The sequence below is a fragment of the Populus nigra genome, chromosome 5 (genome assembly GCF_951802175.1).
Source record: "Populus nigra chromosome 5, ddPopNigr1.1, whole genome shotgun sequence".
Classification (NCBI taxonomy): domain Eukaryota; kingdom Viridiplantae; phylum Streptophyta; class Magnoliopsida; order Malpighiales; family Salicaceae; genus Populus; species Populus nigra.
In genome coordinates, this window is record NC_084856.1 from 16,413,862 (window position 1) to 16,435,194 (window position 21,333).

The 21,333-nt window shown below is 34.9% G+C and overlaps 2 protein-coding genes across 3 annotated transcripts; one reads left to right on the top strand and one right to left on the bottom strand.

The window, feature by feature from the left end:
• Positions 1–1,730: 1,730 nt before the first annotated feature.
• On the bottom strand, positions 1,731–7,479 carry LOC133694762 (uncharacterized). The gene is made up of 6 exons (XM_062116450.1): positions 7,162–7,479; positions 6,306–6,504; positions 5,647–5,723; positions 3,504–5,231; positions 3,235–3,403; positions 1,731–2,726 (listed from the first exon to the last, which is right to left on the bottom strand). The coding sequence occupies exons 2-6, from the start codon at positions 6,385–6,387 to the stop codon at positions 2,086–2,088; spliced, it is 2,697 nt and encodes an 898-aa protein (XP_061972434.1). The 5' UTR covers positions 6,388–6,504; positions 7,162–7,479; the 3' UTR covers positions 1,731–2,085.
• Positions 7,480–10,762: 3,283 nt separating this feature from the next.
• Positions 10,763–21,301, top strand: LOC133694679 (uncharacterized). Of its 2 annotated transcripts, none has more exons than XM_062116315.1 (24): positions 10,763–11,127; positions 13,466–13,596; positions 13,682–13,766; positions 13,872–13,925; positions 14,056–14,147; positions 14,248–14,351; positions 14,592–14,664; positions 14,969–15,362; positions 15,570–15,893; positions 16,048–16,245; positions 16,409–16,504; positions 16,621–16,681; positions 17,061–17,185; positions 17,431–17,677; positions 17,809–17,960; positions 18,054–18,178; positions 18,715–18,838; positions 18,924–18,982; positions 19,291–19,387; positions 19,465–19,648; positions 20,212–20,313; positions 20,477–20,592; positions 20,700–20,759; positions 21,006–21,301. In XM_062116315.1, exons 1-24 carry the CDS (start codon positions 11,086–11,088, stop codon positions 21,108–21,110), a joined length of 3,150 nt encoding a protein of 1,049 aa, XP_061972299.1. In that variant the 5' UTR covers positions 10,763–11,085; the 3' UTR covers positions 21,111–21,301. The 2 variants fall into 2 exon arrangements, with proteins under 2 accessions (XP_061972299.1, XP_061972300.1); XM_062116316.1 differs by lacking the exon at positions 10,763–11,127 and adding an exon at positions 13,116–13,214.
• The last annotated feature ends 32 nt before the right edge of the window (positions 21,302–21,333 follow it).

The following is a 21,333-nucleotide window of genomic DNA, read 5'->3' on the forward strand; positions in this document are numbered from 1 at the left end:
TTCCAATTCTTTGACGCAACAACTAGAATATTTATTTTAATTATTATAAGTTTTGAATATGTCTCGCGGCATCACATGGAATAATACAACATATTTAATAGAGTTGGAGATGATATATATATATATATATATATTCTCTTACAAAAAAAAACTAAATTGTGGAGGGAGAGGAGAGAGAAGAAAAAAATGCTTATAATTATTTTATATATAATTAAATTTTGTAGGTGAGATTAATATATAATTATTCATAAAATAACTGCTAGGATTACTATAAAAAGGTTATAATTTTATTTAAAAGTCACGATGTTACCGGGTACTTGTGTGGTTGAAAAAGTTTTTTTTAAATAAAACAATTGATTAAAAGAAGAAAATAAAAGGTCAAGGGCTAAAAATATTGTTAAAAAAGCAGGTTTTGGGCTGCGTGCCAAACCTACAAGAAAAAGGATCAATCATGCCCGCGCTTGGAAGCTAGGTTTCTACGCTTGGTTTTCTTTTATTTTATTAAAAAAAAATGAATGACATGTAGTTCACTTTAGCAATCATCATGTCGTCCACTATTTTGTTTTTCTGTCACCTCTAGTTATCGAAAACTTAGGATTTTAATTTTTAAATATTTTTCAATATTTCTCCACCTAAAAATAAAAATACCTGAAGAACATTGTAGAACCTTCAATAGATCCATTTTAAAGCTAAATATCAACTAATCACTTTAAAAATAAAAAGTCAAAATAAATTTAAAAAACTCTATGGATCATGATGATCTACTTTTTTTAATATATTTGAAGGAAAAAAAATTCTTCATTGAACTCTTTTTTCTAGGAAGAATCTACTAGCATTAAAATTGATTTTTTTTGTGAACCGGATATAATCAATCAAACCCTTTTTCTTTTTTTATTAGTATTTTTTGATGAATTTGTTTTTTCTCTCAACATCCAGAAACTAAAACATAAAAAAAATTTAAGATTAAAATATAAAATTTTAAAATAACAAGATGAAATAATGCATAAATCAGGACTTCAAGAACCCAGCCAAAGTTTTCCAATATAACCTACAAGAAAGATAAAAAAGAAAAGATCGAACATTGAAGGCAACGTGGGACTCTTCTACCAACCCTGAGCACTCTTCACACTGTTATTAACCTAACTTGACTAAAAGATATCATGTTATCGTCTAAATCTTTATTGGATTCTTGCTTAAACCTAAATATTTGGTGCACCTAACCTTTTTTTTCACTGAAAAAATCCAGTTTTTCCATGCTTATCCTGTTTTGTTTACGGTGATTTTCAATTAAAAATGTGTTAAAATAATTTTTTTATTTTTAATATTAATATATTAAAATTATAAAACATTACTTAAATTCATGTCTGAAGCATTCTATTTCTCATTAGAATCAATATATTTGTAAGAATTATTTTCTTCTTTTCGGTTTCTTTTTCCTACAGTCCCTTTCCTTGTGCTTTCCACGAGATTCTTAGTTTAGTGGGAGATCTTTTAATGGCCTTTCTTTTGAATATCTTCTTTCTTGCACTTTACTCGTACCTCTTTTTTATTTTCACTAACCGAATTGTCTTCACAAAAATGCAGTATTCTTTCCCTCCATTCAGCCTTGCAATGATTGTTCTTCAGCGAATTTATGAGCTGAGTATAGTAAACGAAGGCCAAGGCCATCCAGCCTGGGCCATGGAAGAAAATGGGCTAGAGAAGTTGAAGAATTGAAGCAAGGCAAGCTCTTAATAACTGGATTTTATGCCAGTGAATAAAAGAAATGTATTCAGATTCCAGGTTAGATAAATTATGAATAATATACCCAGTCTGTCATGAAAAATACCTACTAATCCATGCAAATCAACTCATTTACAGTAAGGATATGGTTTCTGAACTTAACTCCCACAAGGAACCTATATACATTCATGCACATGCAAAATCTCTAACTCCACACTTAAACTTGTAGCAAGCAAGAAAATTAACTTGGTATTCCCAGTAAGGATATAACCATGCAGTAGAATCTTTAGTATGCCATCTTCACTTTCTTTCTCTCTCCATCAACAGCTTATTTGCCTGATGATTTTGATATTTTACAAGGTACTAATCCATGTATAAATCCTTCAACGTTTCCTCTATAAGATCTCCCATGATGAGACACTCTATCTCTCCTCCGAAATTATTTACCTCGTCATCTATCAAGCCAGACCAAGGACTGGATTCTAAATACTTGCTCACCATATTATCTAGAGAGTAGAAGGATTTGTCGTTGAAAGGGTATAAATTCTCACGGATGATCTCCCACACAGAATCCAATAATTTCCTTCCGTGTAAATGTGGCAGCATGGACCAATCGATGACCTTTCTTCTGAATCTAGACATGGTCACAGGTGGTCCAAGTACAGTTGAAAGCGCCTCATTCGACAAATCAAATAACATTCTGTGATCTGCCTTCGTCTCATTGTGATGCGTTGCGGTAGCTCCCTCATCCATGGCCAACAATTTTTTACAAGATTTTTCAACGTCTTCAAACACTGAATTGCTGATAGGCTTTCCAAATGGGTCCCATCTCAATAAACGTTTATCAGATGATCCATCATAGAAACCAGAAGCAATAAGCAAATCTCTTACGTAAGCTTCTGCTTTGTCCTCTAGATCATCTAGTTTGAACTCGTTGCTCTCATGTTCAATTGTTGTCTCTTCAGGTTTAACGGACCCAAGTTGATTTAGTTGCCGCCGCAGCTCTGCAGAATCAACAGGATAAAAGAAGCTATCAGAAAATAACTTCTTCATATTTTCAATGGAAGGGCCTTGTATTAGTAGAGTCTTGGTTTTCAGAATAATATTTCAAGTTGTTCAAAATGCTGAGAGTTTGATATGAACTAGAAGAACTACGTTTTATGATATAACCATAAAAAGCCAGAAATTAGAGGAAAACGGACCCTTAAGAGAACATGGATACCATGACCAGTCATCAAGATTCATGGCATGGTCACTTAGCCAGAAAATGAGCATGCGATGATAGAGAAGTTCCTTAAACTAGATTACCTAGGGACCCTTTCCCTCCATATCTTGTAGCGTATGAAAAATAATAGATCATCTAAAATCGGCAAACATGGGCCAAATTCATTGAGGCTGACTTTTCTTTTTTACTTTTCACCCAAACACTAGCCTTGAAATCAATAAAAATATTAAAAGCATGGCAACAGGCATGTTATAGGCATCACCAAGAGGAAACAAGTGTTTCCATACCATTCAGATTAGAACTGATCTCCTTAAAAACTTGTGGCATGGCATCATCTTCTCCCATAGTCATATCAGGTGTTGATGCTGGGCTGAGGTAATCTGTTGCCCTCCAGAACTCTTCTTGAGCACTACTACACACAGATGCAGGGCTTGGAGGCACCTCAGTCGAGTTTTCCTAGGAGCAAAATTCAATGATAAGCTGATTAGACAACAGAAGTGGACAGAATATGAACCTTTTCTTTCATTTATTGTACTGGAGGGAAAGAAAATAGTACCATTATGTTTCTCTCGCCAAAGTTCCTAATAACTGTTGGCCCGTTCATGATATCCTTTACAAGCTCCTGTTCAGCATTATGTGATTCCATCATTGATTGGATCTTCTTGCCAAACAGCCTACCCCTAAGAGAGAAGCTGTATCTGAAACTGGAAACCTTTTCTTTTATGTTAAATCTTTCTTTCTTCCGTTTCTTCAACTCCAAGGTCACATTTTCAAGGGATTCATGCTTCCTCCTGATATGGGCACCGGTTAAAATGTGTCGGTCCTCAAGAAGAAGCTTCCCAAAAGATGTTCCTGGCACAGGAGCTGACAAAGACCTAATTAGGTTCCTTGGAGATAATCTGTGGTGAGGTGCTCCATTTTCATCCCCATGCCTGAATGATCTAGTTTGCATTTCTTGTTCATCTTTCATGATTTCCCAATAGTTCGGCTCGTTTCCAGCTTTCAATGAATCTCCCACATGCTTTAGTCTGGCCCTTTCATTTTCCAATAGAGATGATCCAGAAATGCCACTGATAACTATGGGATCATCTAGATGTGTCTCTCTCCTTAGAACATTCCTCAATCTCTCTGACAAGAATCTTCTAGTATCTCTGTTGATGAACTCAGGAGAACCTGGCTCATTAAACTGAATTTCACTTCTATACGATCTTGTTGATTCTGATCTGAGCAAACTCATCCCAAGGTCCCGAGTTACACTATCCCTGACTTGCTTTGCTATATGCTTAGCAATTTGTTTTGGATCTGATGGCCTTTCACTAAAGGGGGTTTCAATTCCACTTCCTCTGACCACAGAACTCCTTCTTTGAGTTTTCCCTTGCAATTCACATTTCAGCCGTTCTTTTACCTCCTCAAGGAAATCTTCAATGCTACCTCTGTCCTCAAAAGTTCCTGAGGAACTAGTCCAGGACTCATCGTGGTCACAAATCCTATCAGGACCAGGCTTCAAGATCACTATCCGTGTCTGAGCAGAAGAGTTATCCAGTTTCTCATCATAATTTATCAAGGAGTGCTCGGTGTTTCTACTTACAGTTCTGTTTCTTGCGGGAAAAAAATCCTCCTGTTCATCTGGAAATAGTTCCACTTTATGTCTAGGATGTTGTAACCCACTTCTTTCATGTGACCTTGCTTTTGATGTAAGACCCTTGGGTTCTGCATGCCTCTCGCTTGCTGGTATCCTGGAATCTACATCAAGTGCCATTTTTTTCTTGTTGATGTTTTCTTGAACAAGTAACTGACCGGGAGTGCTGTCATGTTCAACTACCTTAGAATATTCCTTAAACCTAGCAGTTTGCCATGCTTCAAATTCCTTTTTAAAATTTTGTAGTTCCTCCTCTTGAGGATGCTCTCGAGGGCTCGGTTTCCCTAACTTTTGGCCTTTACTCCATCTATAAGCATCTTGCTCTTTAACATCATAAAGTGAATCAAGTTCCATCTGCCTATAAGTATTTGAGTTGGAAGAGAGATGAGCAGCTGATCTTCTTTCATTCTTCTCCTTTTTTGAGATCTTGGTTTCTGTGATTGCTTTCTTGTTATCAATCGTCTGAACTGCAGATTTCGTTTCTAGTGGCAACATGTCCACCCCCATCAGTCGGGCAACAATGCTTGGTGCATTTTTCTTTGCACTTGATTGCTGGGAAATTTCCTCATTAATCAATCTCTTCATTGAAGCCTCAATTGGATAACAATTCTTTTGAGACCAGTTTTCTTCGACCTCATAAGAGTACTGAAACTTACAGCAAAGATTAAGTGAATATGTAGACAAAGAAAACAATATTTATCTGAAATACAAACAAGACAGTGAGAATTCTTAGAAGAACATGGCAGATTGGAAATAGACACTCTCTGTAAAATATCCTGTGTTAGGAGAGTGAGTATGAGTAGGCTGATATCATATAAATGAAGACAGTTTCAAGCGAAACTCCAAATTGGGGTCATTTCCTGAAACTCAGAAATGATTCAATCCTGAACCTCAAGATCTCCCATTAAATTATAATTTTCAATCCACCAGAATGCAAACCATATTTCCATATCAAATGTAAAACACTGTTATGGTATACAAATGCAGAAGCGTAGGCTTGAACAGAAACTCTCGTGATAATGTTAGAAGATATGCTAGGCGTGTGATGAAGAAAATTTACCTGTGCATCTCCTGCAGCACAGCAGCTCTGAGAAGATTCTACTTGCAGCTCCAAGCTATTTCGGGGAGCTTCCAGTCCTGTAGATCAGTTTGATCAAGTCAGTTTATTGAAGGAAATACAGATTCAGCAAGTTACAAAAGAATAGCAGTCAATCTCTCATCTATTTGTGAGAGAGATGCTTTAATTTCATCATGGAGAAATGTGAAAGTTCACCACCCACCGGTGCCAAATTGACCATACCTCATTTAACATTAAAAAAGCAGATCAACCCCTCAATACAGGCTAGCAATTCAGGAACAGGCATATCAACGGGGTAATAGAGTCTGCTAATATTTCCTACAAATGAATGAATATTAAAATTCCAATTTAGTCTTGATGCGTACCACCTGAGCATCTTTCATCAGCTTAGACTATGTGGATTGTGGCGTGATAAAACCCAAGACAACGGTTTCAAAACTGCTAACTGCTTAGGAAATCAACTGTAGTGGTAGAAAAGTGTCGTCAAACATAGACTAACCCGTTCTTGCAGTTAGGGATGGAAAGATTGCTAATAATCTAAAGTACATGTCTCTGTTAAACAGGCATTGAAAAACCATATATAAAAGTTTCTACCTTTGCATAGAAAAAAGAAAAGAAAAGAAAATTATGGCAATACTTACCATCAACATGTCGCTTATGAGCAAGAATTTTCCTGGCCATGCTGTCTTGATTAAAGTCAAAAAGGTGCAAAAATCCTCCCATGCAGCTAGATGGTCTACCAAAAAGCTGTCATTTCCTCAGTAATGCATCTGCCTTGCACATTCAAGCGTAAAATGATTGCTCCTATCCACAAATTATACAATCCTGCAGCTGGAAACCCTGCGAGCCCACAAATTCTTCCCAACATCATTGACAGAAAACTAGAATAATTGAATCAAGACTTTTCAAAGACTGAACAATGAGATGAAAACATAACAGATCCAGTAAAAATAAGATCCATTTTTTTGTAGCCCATGAGGATTATAATGAACCAACAAAACAAATGTTTTCTTGTATTACAGCTGGGGGCCAACCTTATCTTAACTTCAAAAGCAAAAGATTGGAACTTTACATAATCACCACACCAAGAAATTGAGATAAATGAAGCTCATTGTATTTCGCATCAAAATTAATGAAAGTAGATCTCCTTAAGTCAACACCCCACGTCAATCCAGAATCTTGATGTAAGAAAATGAACTCAAAACAAGAAGAATATTAACATCCACTTGGTTACAAAAAAAAAAAAAAAAAGGAGTAAGTTCCTGGTATTCCACAAAAAAATGGCCACCAACAAAAGTAGCAAGAAAAAATTCTGCTCTGGTTATGGAAGTTATACACAATATTAAATTGGCTAAATTTCAATCGTAATCAATCATTGTTTCACTGTTTAAACAAAACAAACCTTGACCAAACATGAAAAACACAAAAATATGGCCTTTCCTCTCCTTCTGCAATTACCAAAACTACCAGAAAGAGTAGAATGAAATACAAACATACCTCTATGAGAAAACACTGAAGCAAAAATGCAAACTTTGGAGTCAAAGAAACCAAAAAACGACCGGGTTTTTTAGCTGAAAGTACAAGAAACAGAGGATCTTGAACAGTGGAGATGAAATTTGAAGCAAAAAGTGGGAATTCAAAGATGGGATTTGTGTAATGTAGGAGGCCAAAAGGAGAGAACAATAAATTAACGATAATGACTATTGTTGTAATGATGAAGGATGAAAAAAAGATATGCTTTTTAGTTGTAGAGAGAAGTTAAGTTGATCATTCATGGCTGGAATGATAGAGCAGCACAAAATGAAGCTTCCAATCCATGTGGTGTTGTACTTTATTCCCATTATTACTCTTTTTCTGTTTTTAATTCATTATTTTGTTAATTATGTATATATATATATATATATATATATTTTTCCCCTTGCAGTCTAATTATTGGGTGGATTATAGTCCACCTTTAGATAAAAAAAGAAGATAAAAAAGAATTATGACCCTTTAAAGAAATCCTAAATTGATTCATTAATTAAAACCATGAAGATCATGATTTGTTGTATCAGACAACGAACAGCTCATGGACAGTTAAATTATGCGCACGAACCCTCCATTTGGCGCCATATTAAACAACCATAAAGAATGTGCAGTTTCATTTTATTTCTTTGTTTGCTGCAATACTTTTATTTGACAGAGAATGTGTCAGTAATTGATTACTAATTAGAGGGCTGCGTGCTATGATGGTTTGTTGACTTGACCATGATGCCATAGAATCTTAGGGTTTGCCTGCCTGCCTGTTATGGCCTTCTCTTTTGTAACTACCGTAACAAAGTATTCATGTAATTATAAGCGGTAATTATCAGCGGTATTCGGAGTGTTTTAACCGTTATTTTTTAAAATATTTTTTATTTAAAAATATAGTATATATTATTGACGTTATAAAAAATAAATCATTATATAATATTATAGTTACTCTAAAATCTTGATTGATCTTCGAAAATCTAAGATAATGAACTGACTATACTACAAAAAAAAAGATATTATTATTCTAAAACATTTTATCTAAGGTGAGTTGCTTTGCTTATTGTCTTTCATTTTTAATGGTTTGTTGTGTCTAATCTACCAACGATATTATCTAGATGGGTGAGAATCAGGGTCTCCTTTGAAGAGTTTAAACACATGGTGGATAAATAAGTTCAAGCATGTCTTTCTAACACCTAGGTCATGGTTGTCTCCTTTGAAGAGTTTAAACACATGGTGGATAAATAGGTTTAAGCATGTCCTTTCTAACACCTAAGTCATTTTTGCCACTTTTAATTACTTGGTGAATTGACATGTCTACAATCACTTGCTATTGATCACAATCTATGACTATTAATAGTGTATCAAGTCATGTTAATTAATAATTAGGTGGTTCTATGTTAGGCTCAATGAACTTAACCCGAATCTTGGACTAGTTGTTGTTAAACATTTTGTTTATGCAACAATGTTTTATGGATACAAACTCTTTATGTTTGTTTATTTTTTAGTATCGAGGTAGAGCTTGAATTCTACAGGAAAAAAAAGAAGAAAGACAGCGAACAGAACATCATTTCTACTTTTAGCACCTAAATAATGAGTCATTTTTCTTGTTGAATTAATTGAAACGGCATTGTTTTGTGCGTTCTCGTCTTGGTCTTAGAATTTAAGCATGCTTTTTTTAATCCTTAGCTTTATAGATTTTCAATATGACTCTCAATTGGACTTTTAACCTTAAAATTTCTTTGAATTTCATCCACAATCCACTTTGATTTGGTCCTCAACTTTGGCTGAGTTTTAGATTTGGTCCTTGGCCCTCTAATTCATGCAATTTTAACTAGTTTTGTTTTAAATTCAATTTTTTTTCTCTTCAATCAAGTCCGTTATTAACTCAATTGGAATTCCAAACCTTTCCCTCTCTTTTATTTTGGTCCTTAGCTTGCGAAATATGAAACATAGATGCTAGTTGGTTGTGCGAACGAGATGCATAGATGGAAAATTGCAGAGCGAGTAAAGAATTGTTGCCCCAGAAATCCATGATTGTAAAACAAATAAAAATCATATGACGCCACTACTCTGCATGCATTTGAATGGTGGAATTCCATGGCGGGATTCCAGTTCCGCTCTTTCTTTCTCCTGTGAAGGCGTTGTTCCCAATGAAAAAGGACAGGCGGCAATAAGAGCCCTGAAGACGATGCTCTACGTGTCAACTTTACCGCTCTTGAGAGCCTTTTCTCACGTGCTTGCTTGATGAGTTTGATAAGATCTTGAGATTACTTATATCCCTCTGTACCACTTTTGGCGCACATCGTTCGTATTATAACGCTTAATTCACACTTTTGGCAGATTATATTTTAATTAACTAAACAACTAAATAAAAGAAGATTTTATTTTAATTGATTACATGAAAAATGGGTTTATATGTTATTATGTTATTCATTACCAAATTTATCCCACACGCCTGAGATTTGTTGTAATATAATTTTTAGATTTTTTTAATTTTTTTCTATAACAAAGAGTTTTAATAAACTTAATCTAGGTCGTAAATTTAGTAGGTTGTATAATTAACCTGTTTTTTTTTATTTAATATTTTTCTTTTCGATCTATTCAGCCGAAAGGATTGTATCAGGGTAATTCTGAAAGTGACTTAATTTAAAATCTAGGTTAAATAAAAATAGAGTTTGATAGTTTTTAAATTTGAATTATTATACTAAATTTAATGATAATATCGAAAAACTTCCTACACTCTAGATGTTATGTTTTTATATTAGAAAAAACTTTGGTTTGACCGTAATAATAGCGCGGGCAATAAACTAGGTCGATACTAAACCTGCTTACCCATTGGAGTCACCAAACCGAAGGTTTGGAGAGGCTATAAAGGGTGGGAGATGAGCGGATGCAACGAATGTAGCTGATGGTGGAGCTCCTAGGTCTTCATCAATGGGGACCAGAGGTCTCCTAGGGCAACTTTTATGTCACTGGGGCACGTGGTTGGGGGCTTGGGGGGCCAAGTTTTAGGTTCGCTAAAGTTGCAGTCTTATTATTTTTTGGGGCTGGTAGGGAGCTTGGTGGGCCACCTCTTTTGATTGCACCCAATGACTTTATGGGATATGGAGACAGCTCGATTGTGGGCTTTGTACATTTCGAGCCCAACTTAGTTAGTTAGGCCCAGTCCTGGTCTTTTCATCTCTCTAAGGCAATTTTAAGTGGGCCTATAAACTACAGAGCCCAATCCCTTCCCACCATAGCAAGAGTTTCCATTTGTCATTACCTTCGTCCAAGCCCAAAACCCACGGGCCTATCTGCTCTTGGCCCGTCTCAGTGGATGCTTTAAGCTTTTCGTTCTTCATTGGTGAACGGCCCATCAAGGATACTTCTCTCCCCTTGATTCCTTTCATAGCCAATAATAATTAAATCCATGAAGCGAGGATACTTCTCCAAAACTAACGTCCGTCCAAGCATCAACATCAGAGTCCTGCGACGTGTCTTTATTAACTTGGCCGTCAGAAACTGACATCCAAAAATCCTTGCTTTGGATCTGTATCTTCTTTCCTTCATCTTTTGTCCTTCAGTAGAGTATTAAACATTAAATAAATACACAATACCAATTCAAGATTTGTTCTTTCCTCTTCTCGTCTGTCTCACCAATGTTTATAAGTGGACAGCCTAATCAGCCTCCCACGTGTCATCATCACATCAAATCAAAACCTTCTAATTTTGTTATTGTTGTTATTGGCTATAAAATAACCGCTCTCTCTGCCAAAGAAACTGAAATCAACCGTCCTCTGCTCACTCGCTAGTAACGCACAGGCAAAACTCTCTCTCTCTCTCTCTCTCTCTGTGTGTGTCTTTTCTGCTGAACCCATTTTGACTAAATCAACGCTGGTTCTTGAAGAAGATTTGGAACTTGGAGTAATGTTTGTCAAGAAGCTTGTGGAGAAGGCTTCAATAAAGAAGGTAAGGAAGTGAAACTGTTCTTCATTTCCTGATCTGTTTCTGTCTTTGATGAATACAAGAATTGCTTTGCTTCTCTATACACCAGTTTTCTTCTTCTTAAATGTTGTGGGTAGTGAAAGTAGATAAAATAGCCATCAAATGTTCATGGATTGGATTGATTTGTTGTTCCCAAGATTAATTTATATATATATATATATATATAATTCCATGATCATGCTCTTCTTGATACATACAGTATAGAATTCTATGATCATTTCTCCTATGGACATTAGCAATATTGGTCTCCATGTGAATGTGATCCTTAATTGATTTTGTCACCATAAAAGCTAAAGAACCTCAGCTACATTGGTTTTGTAGAATTTTTTTATTTTTTAAAATTTATTTTCTATATTAAAACGTTAAAATGATTAAAAAATATATAAAATATATTTTTATATATATATTTTAAAAAATATGAAACTTCTCGGGGTGAATTCGGATAAGAATGAGGATAGTAATCTCCATATTATGGTGTTTTTGGTCATAAAGGTATAGATTTTAATGAGGTGGAAGATGATACTAAACATATTTTATCATGCTTTCCCTTAAAAGAGGATGTGCCAGCTGTCTACATCATTTTTTAAAAGTTACCATTAAGAATTTTGGAAAATTTATAAATAAGTTCATTTTCTAATATAAATGACCATTAATTGTTCACTTTTATAATTTATTTTTCTTAAAAAAATCATGTTTAATTGTGATACATGTGTTATTCTCCGTATATTATTAAACAAAATCTATTCCAATTATTTTTATTTTTCTCTTTCTTTTCTTTGTTATACACACACACACCGTGTAAATTAACATTCCATGTAAAAAATGAATTAGGGTGATTTAACTAATAATACTTAAAGCTATAGGGTTATTTTTTAAAATATTTTTTTTATTTAAAAATATATTAAAATATTATTTTTTAATTTTTAATTTTTTTAATATTAATATATTAAAATAATTTAAAAATATTAAAAAAAATTAATTTAAAATAAAAAAATTACAAAAACATTTACTATTGTAACCATGGTTTGGGTTCAGGTGTTTATTTGAAAGTGTAGTTACGGTTGTTTTTAAAGTGCTTTATATTTTGAAATATATTAAAATAATATTTTTTTTATTTTTTTAAAATTATTTTTGAGATCGGTGCATTAAAATAATTTAAAATATAAAAAAATAATTTTTAATTAAAAAAAATTATTCTTTTTAAAAATACGAGTGACCCACATTCCCACCTATATCTAACTGCCGAACTTTTTTTACTGAAGAAAACCACATTATGAAACTTCGGATCCCCCAAAACTTTAATTAAGATTTAAAGATAACCAGGGAAGCCCAAATAGCTGCCACGTGTATGTGTGAGAGAGAGATAAAGGATTGGGTGGGGGATAATCCATTTTTCATAATTTTTTTACTTAATTTTTTTATTTTTTATTTTTAAATATGTTAATATTAAAAAAATATAATTTTTTTTTAAATAAAAATTAAAAACAACCTTAACACACTGGAAGCAACTGTATAAAATAAAAAGAAACTGTCTAATCCTAAAAAGAAACTGTCTAATCCACTATATATTAAAAACAATAACAGATAAACAATGAATGCATCAATAACGGATCTTTCAACTTTTGAGTTTGATTTCCTTTTTTCTTTTTAGAAAGTGACCAATCAAAACTAAATGTTGAGGCTATTGATGTAATCAAGCAGAAGTGTCGGTTGGTTTTTCAAAAAAAAAATGTTAGGATGGTGAAAATGGTCAACCCCAGGAAAGAATACTAACAACGTACGAGTAACCACCCTGTTCATGTCATGGGCGGTGGTGTGGGGCCCATGAATCTGTGCCACGGATACAAACGGGTTGGCTTTAATGTCTTAAGATTATTTTTTTTCCGAGTCTATGTCCAATTTTATGATCAAGAAGTTTCTTGTCTGTTTGGTTTTGAGATTGGATAATACAGGTTCACCGCAAGTATAATCTCATTTCCAAACGGACCCATCATCTTCTTTGGAATTTGACGCACCCCATTTCTGTTCATCAACTGTAATCTCGCAATAAGGTTATACTGTTTTCTCAAAATGTTTTGCTATTTTAAAAGTATTATATATATAATTTTGATATACTGATGATGATGCTAAAATTATTACAAAAAAAACCCTCAATGAATAATAAAGTCAAAGGGCTACCATGAAAGAACGGATCTTGACAATGGAATGGAAAGCATTACCTAAGCAAACTTCATCCTGTATATTATTCTGGTAGAATCTTGATTCTCAATTGCTTGTCACTGCTTTTTGCCATTTGCTGTAGCCTGGAGGGGCTTCTGATGGCTTGAAACCCAGTGATGTAGAACCACGATTGGTATTCCATTATGGGATACCACATGGAGCAACGAAGTTTGCATATGACACCATTCAAAAGATATTTGCCATCTCTACGCAGTGAGTACTCCTCGGCCATTTTGACTCGCATCTCATAATTTCAATGTATGACCATTTAATCGATGTTTCTTTTTGGTCCCTTAAGAGATGGAAGAATCAAATTGTTTGGAAGAGATAACACTCAAGCTCTGCTTGAATCTCCTGAGGCAGTACCAAGCAAGTTTTTACAGGTTCATGTTGCCTTCCTTTTTCTTCCCTGCATTTCTTTTAATATATTGGAGTTTTAGATGGTTTTTACATAAGCATGCTTTCTTTCCTTCTTTTTTGATCTTCAGTTCATTCAAAACAAAGGGATCCTCGTAAATGTAACATCCAAGAACCAAATTGAGGCAAGTAACCCCCATTCGAGTAAATTCTGTTCGATGTTTTTATTTTTAATTTTTATTCTATTTCTAGCTCTGTTTGACTGCGTGAATATTTTGCTTTCGATCACAACGTGGAAGTGTTCAATTTTCTTAGGTTTGGGATTTAGACAGCAAAGTGTTGTCTGATGTACATGTTTTTAAAGAAGACATCACCTCATTTACAGTTATGCAAAGTAATCTGTACATGTAAGTGTTTCTGGACTTCATTGTTCCGCAGCAAGAAGGAAGATGCTTATTTTCATTGATTGGTTACTTGTAATTATGGTTGAAAGATCTCTTTTGGCAGTTACGTTGGAGATTATCTTGGTAATGTCAAGGTTTTGAAGCTTGATCATGAATCATGTCACTTTGAACTAATGAAATACACCATACCCCTATCTGCTTCTCACGGTGAGACACATTTCTGTGCCTTGGGATGTATTTTGCCCATTATTAATGGCCATGAACGAAGAATCTTTAATTTGCGCTGGTTTTGAATCATGTGCCTATTTGAAATTCCTTGTTTGTTTTAGGAAGAGAGGCGTGCATTTTTTGTTTCTCTTGTAATATGCATGTTTGTTCTTCTCTAAGCTTTCTATTGTACTAAAACCAGCTGATATAATAGTTAATGCAATTGATAATTTCGTCCAGGGAGTCCAGCTGAAGTTTCTGGTGATACTGCTGTATTGCACACACTGCCCCAACCAGCTGCTGAAAGCAAGAGGTTGTCTCATTCTCCTGTTCCCTCATCAACTGTCTGTTTAAGTAGCTTTCAATGTTTTAAACCTAAGAGTAATTGTAGCGATAGCCTAGCCCTGCAGCTCGTATACAATGTTTAAGCACATGAAATGACTCAAATTACTCGAGGCAACTGCATTTTCCTTTGTGTAAACAACCCAAGTGAAGGGATCGGAAAAGCCTTGAAGGCCTTATTTGTCACACATTTTGAACAAATATTCTGTGTAATTTCTTTTATGGCATGATAGTTGAAGGTCTCATTCTTTTATTCATCATTTTCTATAATGCAGAGTTCTTATAGTATTTAGAGATGGCCTGCTTGCATTGTGGGATATTCGAGAGAGTAAATCCATCTTCACAACAGGTGGAGGTTTGCTGCAATCACAACATCACGAAATGAAGAAAGTAACCTCTGCATGCTGGGCATGCCCTTTTGGAAGTAAAGTTGCTGTTGGGTACGGTAATGGAGAGATTTTTATCTGGAGCATCCCAGCTATCACAAATTCAAGAACCGAGTTAAACTTAGATAGGGCCACACAAAATGCTCCTATATTGAAACTTAATCTTGGATATAAGGTGGATAAGATTCCTATAGCATTATTGAAATGGCTTTATGCAGATGGGAAGGCAAGTCGACTCTATGTTATGGGTGCCTCTGACCTTGCATCTACAAACAATTTGCAGGTAAATGATGTTTTACTTCTTTTTTTGGTAAATTAATGTTTTTCATCTTTTATGTTAATGATAATATAATTTCATGTCATATGCATGCATTTGAAACAAACACGCTTAGTATTTAGGCTCTTTTCTGATTAGGATATAACAAAACTGGTTATAATATTTTGATGCTAATTCGTTAATGCATATGGCATTTTGAATCTGGATGGGCAGGTAATCTTATTGAACGAGCATATTGAAACTCGAATGATCAAGTTGGGGCTTTATTTGCCTGAGTCCTGTATTGACATCGAGATCATTTCTAGCTCGTTTGATCAAAGCAAGCATAAACAGGATATTCTTGTCCTGATTGGAAAATCAGGGCACATTTATGTCTACGATGATTGTTTGATCGAGAAGTATCTTCTACAATCCCAATCCAAAAGTTCACCCTCACTGCCAAAGGAGGTCATGGTGAAGATGCCATTTGCTGACTCAAGCATCACTGTGGCAAAGTTCATCACAAATACCCCAAATTTGTTGACTTATGGAGATGAGGTAAAATAACGAAAAGGTTCTAATATGCACTGTCTAACAATATGGAGTATTGTCATTAGTAGGTTCCTCTTTTTTATGATTTTCTAGTTGACGTAGAATTACATTCTGTTGGCCAAAAATATTCAATTTTTTGATGATTTGTATGCTGTTGTAGGATTACATTCGGTTGGCTAAAAACATTCCATCTCCTTTTCCTTTTGAGCCAAGACCCAAGGATGGCACTCATTCATTCCAGTTTAATGGATTTACAAAGGTTAAAAACCTGTACATAACTGGACACAGTGATGGAGCCATAAATTTTTGGGATGTGTCTTGTCCATTTCCCATCCCAATGCTATCACTTAAGCAACAGGTGAGCTTCACGATACCTTTGAAATGTTTTGTGTAGCAGAGGATTAAAGAAACAAAAAGAAAAAAAAAAAGGAAGAATTCTACACTCAAGGAATTTAGATGAAACTAGTAGCTTATTTTTCTCTCTTTGGCCCTGATTTATTGTTTTCCTCTCTTACACGCAGAGTGAAGATGATTTTTCTTTAAGTGGTATAGCACTGACAGCATTGTATTTTCACACCGATTCTCGACTTCTTATCTCAGGGGATCAAAGTGGAATGGTAAAATGTCATTCAGAAAGCGCACAACACATGCACAAGCAAATATATCCTTTGGTAGATGCATTTGTCTATGCCCAGAATATTTATGGTTTTCTTACCATATTTTCTATCTGCAGGTTCGCATCTTTAAATTTAAACCTGAGCCATATGCTGATAACAGTTTTATGTCTTTCCAAGGTATGACTAAACCCATGATGCTATGTTTTGATTTTATTTTTTTGGATAAATGGATACCGTGGTTGATTGTTGTTGTGCTGTAGTAACATGACTGTTCTATGTTAGGTAAAGTTCATGCTCCTTGATGATGTGCCACAATATAGCCTTCCTATATATGAACAACATCTAATCAAACTTCCTGCATGTGTAATTCCATGGTCCCCATCGACTTTGGGACCAGAATTAATTTTGTATCTAGTTGAATACAATCAGTCTATGTCTGTTACTCATTATATGGACCTTTGGCTAGGATTTTTGTCATGCATAATTCACTTCCAGTGATATTTTCACGTCTTTATGCACTGAAATATACCAAAAGTAAACATTCTTTTCTTTCCAGGAAGTTTGAAAAAGGGAAGCAATTACGTCCATAGTGTTAAACTTATGAAAGTGAATGGTTCTGTGCTATCTATCAACATAAGCCCAAGCTTGGTACATCTTGCTGTTGGGTCTGATCAAGGATATGTAAGCTTTTTCTCTTTTCTTTCTTTTTCCATGGATCTTTTTCTAGTTTATCTTCAAGTTCAAAGGAAAAATTTAGGTCATGGAGTTGTTAGAGATTGAACTTGAACCATTATTGATAGTGCAATGTTAGAAAAATGTGATAGTAGGGATCGTGTTTGAGCTGGACTCCATAGCTTCCCCAAAAACGTTGATAATATCTTAAATCAGCTACTAACTGGGGTTTGAACTGTCATATGAATGTTCAGGTTTCAGTTTTTGATATTGAAGGGCCAACACTACTATATCTAGAACACATTGCAAGTGAAATATCCACTGGCATCATCTCTCTGCAGTTTGATACCTGCTTTCTTCATGGATTTGAGAAAAATATTTTAGTAGTGGCGACAAAGGATTCTTCAGTTTTGGCACTTGATGCTGACACTGGTAAATTGCTGAGTTCCAGTAGTGTTCATCCAAAGAAACCTTGTAGAGCTCTATTTATGCAGATTCTAGGTAGGTACTGGTTTCTTCAGGGTTTCCTATTATTTGGAGAATGGACAGTGCAATGAACTTTGGGGGATTAGTTTGTCAATTTTGACAATAATAATCAATTAGACTAAGAATTATCTTTTCATGGCTCACAGATGGGCAGGACATGTTAGCTAGAGGATCTAAAATGTCAAATAATCAAGACCCTAGTAAAAGAAAATCTGATGAGGATGGACCAAAGCAGTCTTCCCTGCTGATATGCTCTGAGAAAGCAGTGTATGTCTATTCATTAAATCATGTTGCTCAGGTAATCACTGTTTTATTTATACATCCACTTGTTCTTCACAGAAAAAGTAGTACTTTGTATGACCATTCCCTTTTCCTTTTTCTTCTGTGTCAGGGTATCAAGAAGGTTCTTTACAAGAAGAAGTTCCAATCTTCTTCTTGTTGCTGGGCTTCAACATTCTGTGGTGAATCTGATGCTGGCCTTGCACTTCTTCTCTCAACTGGAAAAATTGAAATAAGGTGGTTTTATGCCCATTATATACACAGCCTTCCTTTACTCTCCTGTTATTAATGTTCTTTTAGTTAGAAAATTAAGGTTTTGAACTTTACCATGCGCAGAATGCTGCTGGTCTAACAAAGATTTTTAACTGGTATCTTCCTATTTGTCTATGGCTAGGACCATCATCATGACTTCTTTGTACAATGTGCTTGTGTTGTCTGGCATATGAAAACTGCAGTCTTGCCAAGAATTTGATATTAAATTGATTGTGAGACTTTGGAAATATCATTCTGTGCTGGACACAGACGGCATAATATGCAATTGTAGTTATCAGGCAAGTTCATGAGAAAATATATTTTAGGATGGTGTCTGCTACCATTTTCTTCTCCATTAGAAGAAATGACTATTAAGAAAAAGGTTATGTTAGTCATGCATCAATACTGAGGTGGAAGCTGAACTTCAGCGGTTGTATTTTCTTATTTATTATTGACATTATTACTGCTAGATTTTAAAGTCATCTAATGCATTACCTATCAATTGTTTGTGGAAATTTAAGATCCCTGCCAGAGCTGTCGTTGATAAGAGAATCTTCAATCAGAGGTTTCACTTATTCTGCACCAAAGCTGAACTCTTTCTCTGCCAGATCGATATGCTGTTCATGGGATGGGGAACTTATTATGGTACAACAGCTTTACTTGCCTTCTTCAAATCTTTTGCTTGAGAGAGTTCTGGAAATATTTACTTTTCTATCAAAATCTTCTGTAGATGAATGGTGATCAGGAAATGTTTATCGTGTCTGTGTTGTTTCAAAAGGAAAACTTCAGGTATATGCTTCTGGCTATCTTTTGCAGTCACTCACTCTTTTTTTTTTTTTAATTTGGAGCGCTGACACAGACAAGATACTAATATAGTGTAGTACCTGTGCCAACATTTTCCCTTTCTGGCAGTAGCAATATGGTTTCTGTTGGTGCAGCTACTTGTTTGTGATGTCGAAATAACATTCTGTCTTTCTAACTGAAATTCAAAGGACCAGCGCAATTTGCTAAATTTCCATTTTCTTAGTGAATACAATCATTTGTGAGCTCATTCGAGCACCTTTGGTGGTTAAACTTCGGCCATACTTTCTTGTCAGGCCTGTTGATTTTGTCAGTCAAGTCTACAGAAAAGAACTGATGTTTTCACAAGAAGGGCTTCCCACTGGATCTATCATCCAAAAGGAAAAGAAAAGGGTATGCTTTTAAGAGCTGTGGAACTTTGTCACTGGTCTAGTAATGATGATAATCTGGTTTCTTGTTCGGCATTCTAGGGAATATTTAGTTCAGTAATGAAAGGAAGTAAGCCAAAGCAAGTTCCTGAGGTGGAAACTGAGGATACGAGAGAAAGTATTGAAGAACTCTCAAAAATCTTTTCAACTGTCAACTTTGAGTGTCATCATGATGAGAATAAAGATAGCATGGCTATGGATGATGATGGGATTGACTTGGACATAGGTATCTATGTGCATAAGTTTACTGATTATACTTTAATATGTTTGACTCGTAGTAGATCATTTGATGGGGATGCTTCATGCCGTCCTTTTATATGACCTGCTAAAGGCTATGTTTTGGAGTGCTGAAACTGGTAGATAGGAAAGCCAAATTTTAAGTGCTTGTTTGAGAGTACGGCCACCCGCATAGTTGGCCGCACTACCCAAAGAAGCTTAAGAGCCTTTTTGATATTTTGATAGTGGTTATTTTTCAAAGTATTTTTTGCTTGAAAATATATCGAAATAATTTTTTTTTTAATTTATTTTTTGACATCATCATATTAAAACAATCTAAAAACACTAAAAAAAAATAATTTGAAACAAAAAAATAAATAAATAAAAATCATTTTTTAAAAAATTTACTTTTGAAATGCAAAAACAATCAGGCTTTAAGTATGATTGAATCTTTCAGGCAGGCTGGTTGGCTCTAAATCTCTTTTCTATTTCCTTTGTTTGGTTTTTCAGTTTTATACTGGGAGGTCCAATATTTTGATTTATCTTCTCTTTTTCATTATTTGGTATGTCTAGATGACATCGATCTAGACGATCCTGTAGAGAAAACCAAAGATCAGAACCTGTTGGCAGCTCTTAACAAGAAGAAATTGGCGAGCAAGTTTCAGGCTTTTACAGGTCATTACGAGACAATGTTTTTAGTGATTACATTGGTTGCTGGAAATTAACATGTGTAGATGAACTGAACTGCCCATTCATGGGGTCGGTAACAGTGAAATTTTGAGACTACAAGTCTCCCGAAAATCTTTGAAAGCTGCAACATGTACTGTGTCATTTGCAGGTAGAATAAAACAGATGAATGTTAAGAATGAGAAAAATATCAAGGAAGAGGTAAAGGACGAGAAGACTGGTGCAGTCGATCAAATCAAGAAGAAATATGGCTTTTCTTTGTCTGGTGTAAGTATCTCTCTTTTTATGTCTTGTTTGATGCTTACGATCATAATTTTAGTCATGTTGAGATGCTTTAAACTAAAGGAGTGTCATTCTTTTGTTTTTGTTTGCAGGAATCAAGTGCTGCTAAAATAGCCCAAAACAAGTTGCATGAGAATATAAGAAAGTTGCAGGTATAATTTAAGAGCTGCTTTCCTCTTCCTTCTCAGATATTTTCCAGGTTCAGAGAGTGAAGTCCTAATAAACATTTCTTCTGCCAAATATTAAGTTCCTTGATTACTAGTCAAAAAAAGGTTCCATCCTACATTATGAAATTTCTAGGCTTTGAATCAAGCCAATTTCTGTTTGAATGTAGACAGGAGCAAAAGGGTTATGATCCTTTTTACTTTCCTGAAAAATGTTTTTGGTTAATTGGGCAGGGAATCAATCTAAGAGCTACTGAAATGCAAGAAACAGCCAGTTCATTCTCTGCAATGGCAAAAGAGGTCCTGCGAATTTCAGAAAAGGATAAACAAAGCTCATAAACCGTCTCGGATTGTTTGCAAGAAGTATATAACAATACACATCCATTGCTTTGTTTCTTTTTTCCTTCATTTCTTCCAACCTTTTCGGTTCTGTATATTCAACTCTATAGTTTGCAGTGTTTTGAAGGTATTGATTTGAACAGTTGTGTAAGGGGGTTCTGTTCTGATTCCAATATAAGCACTTTGTAAAACATTTGTTTTCACGAGAAACATTTGTTTCCAA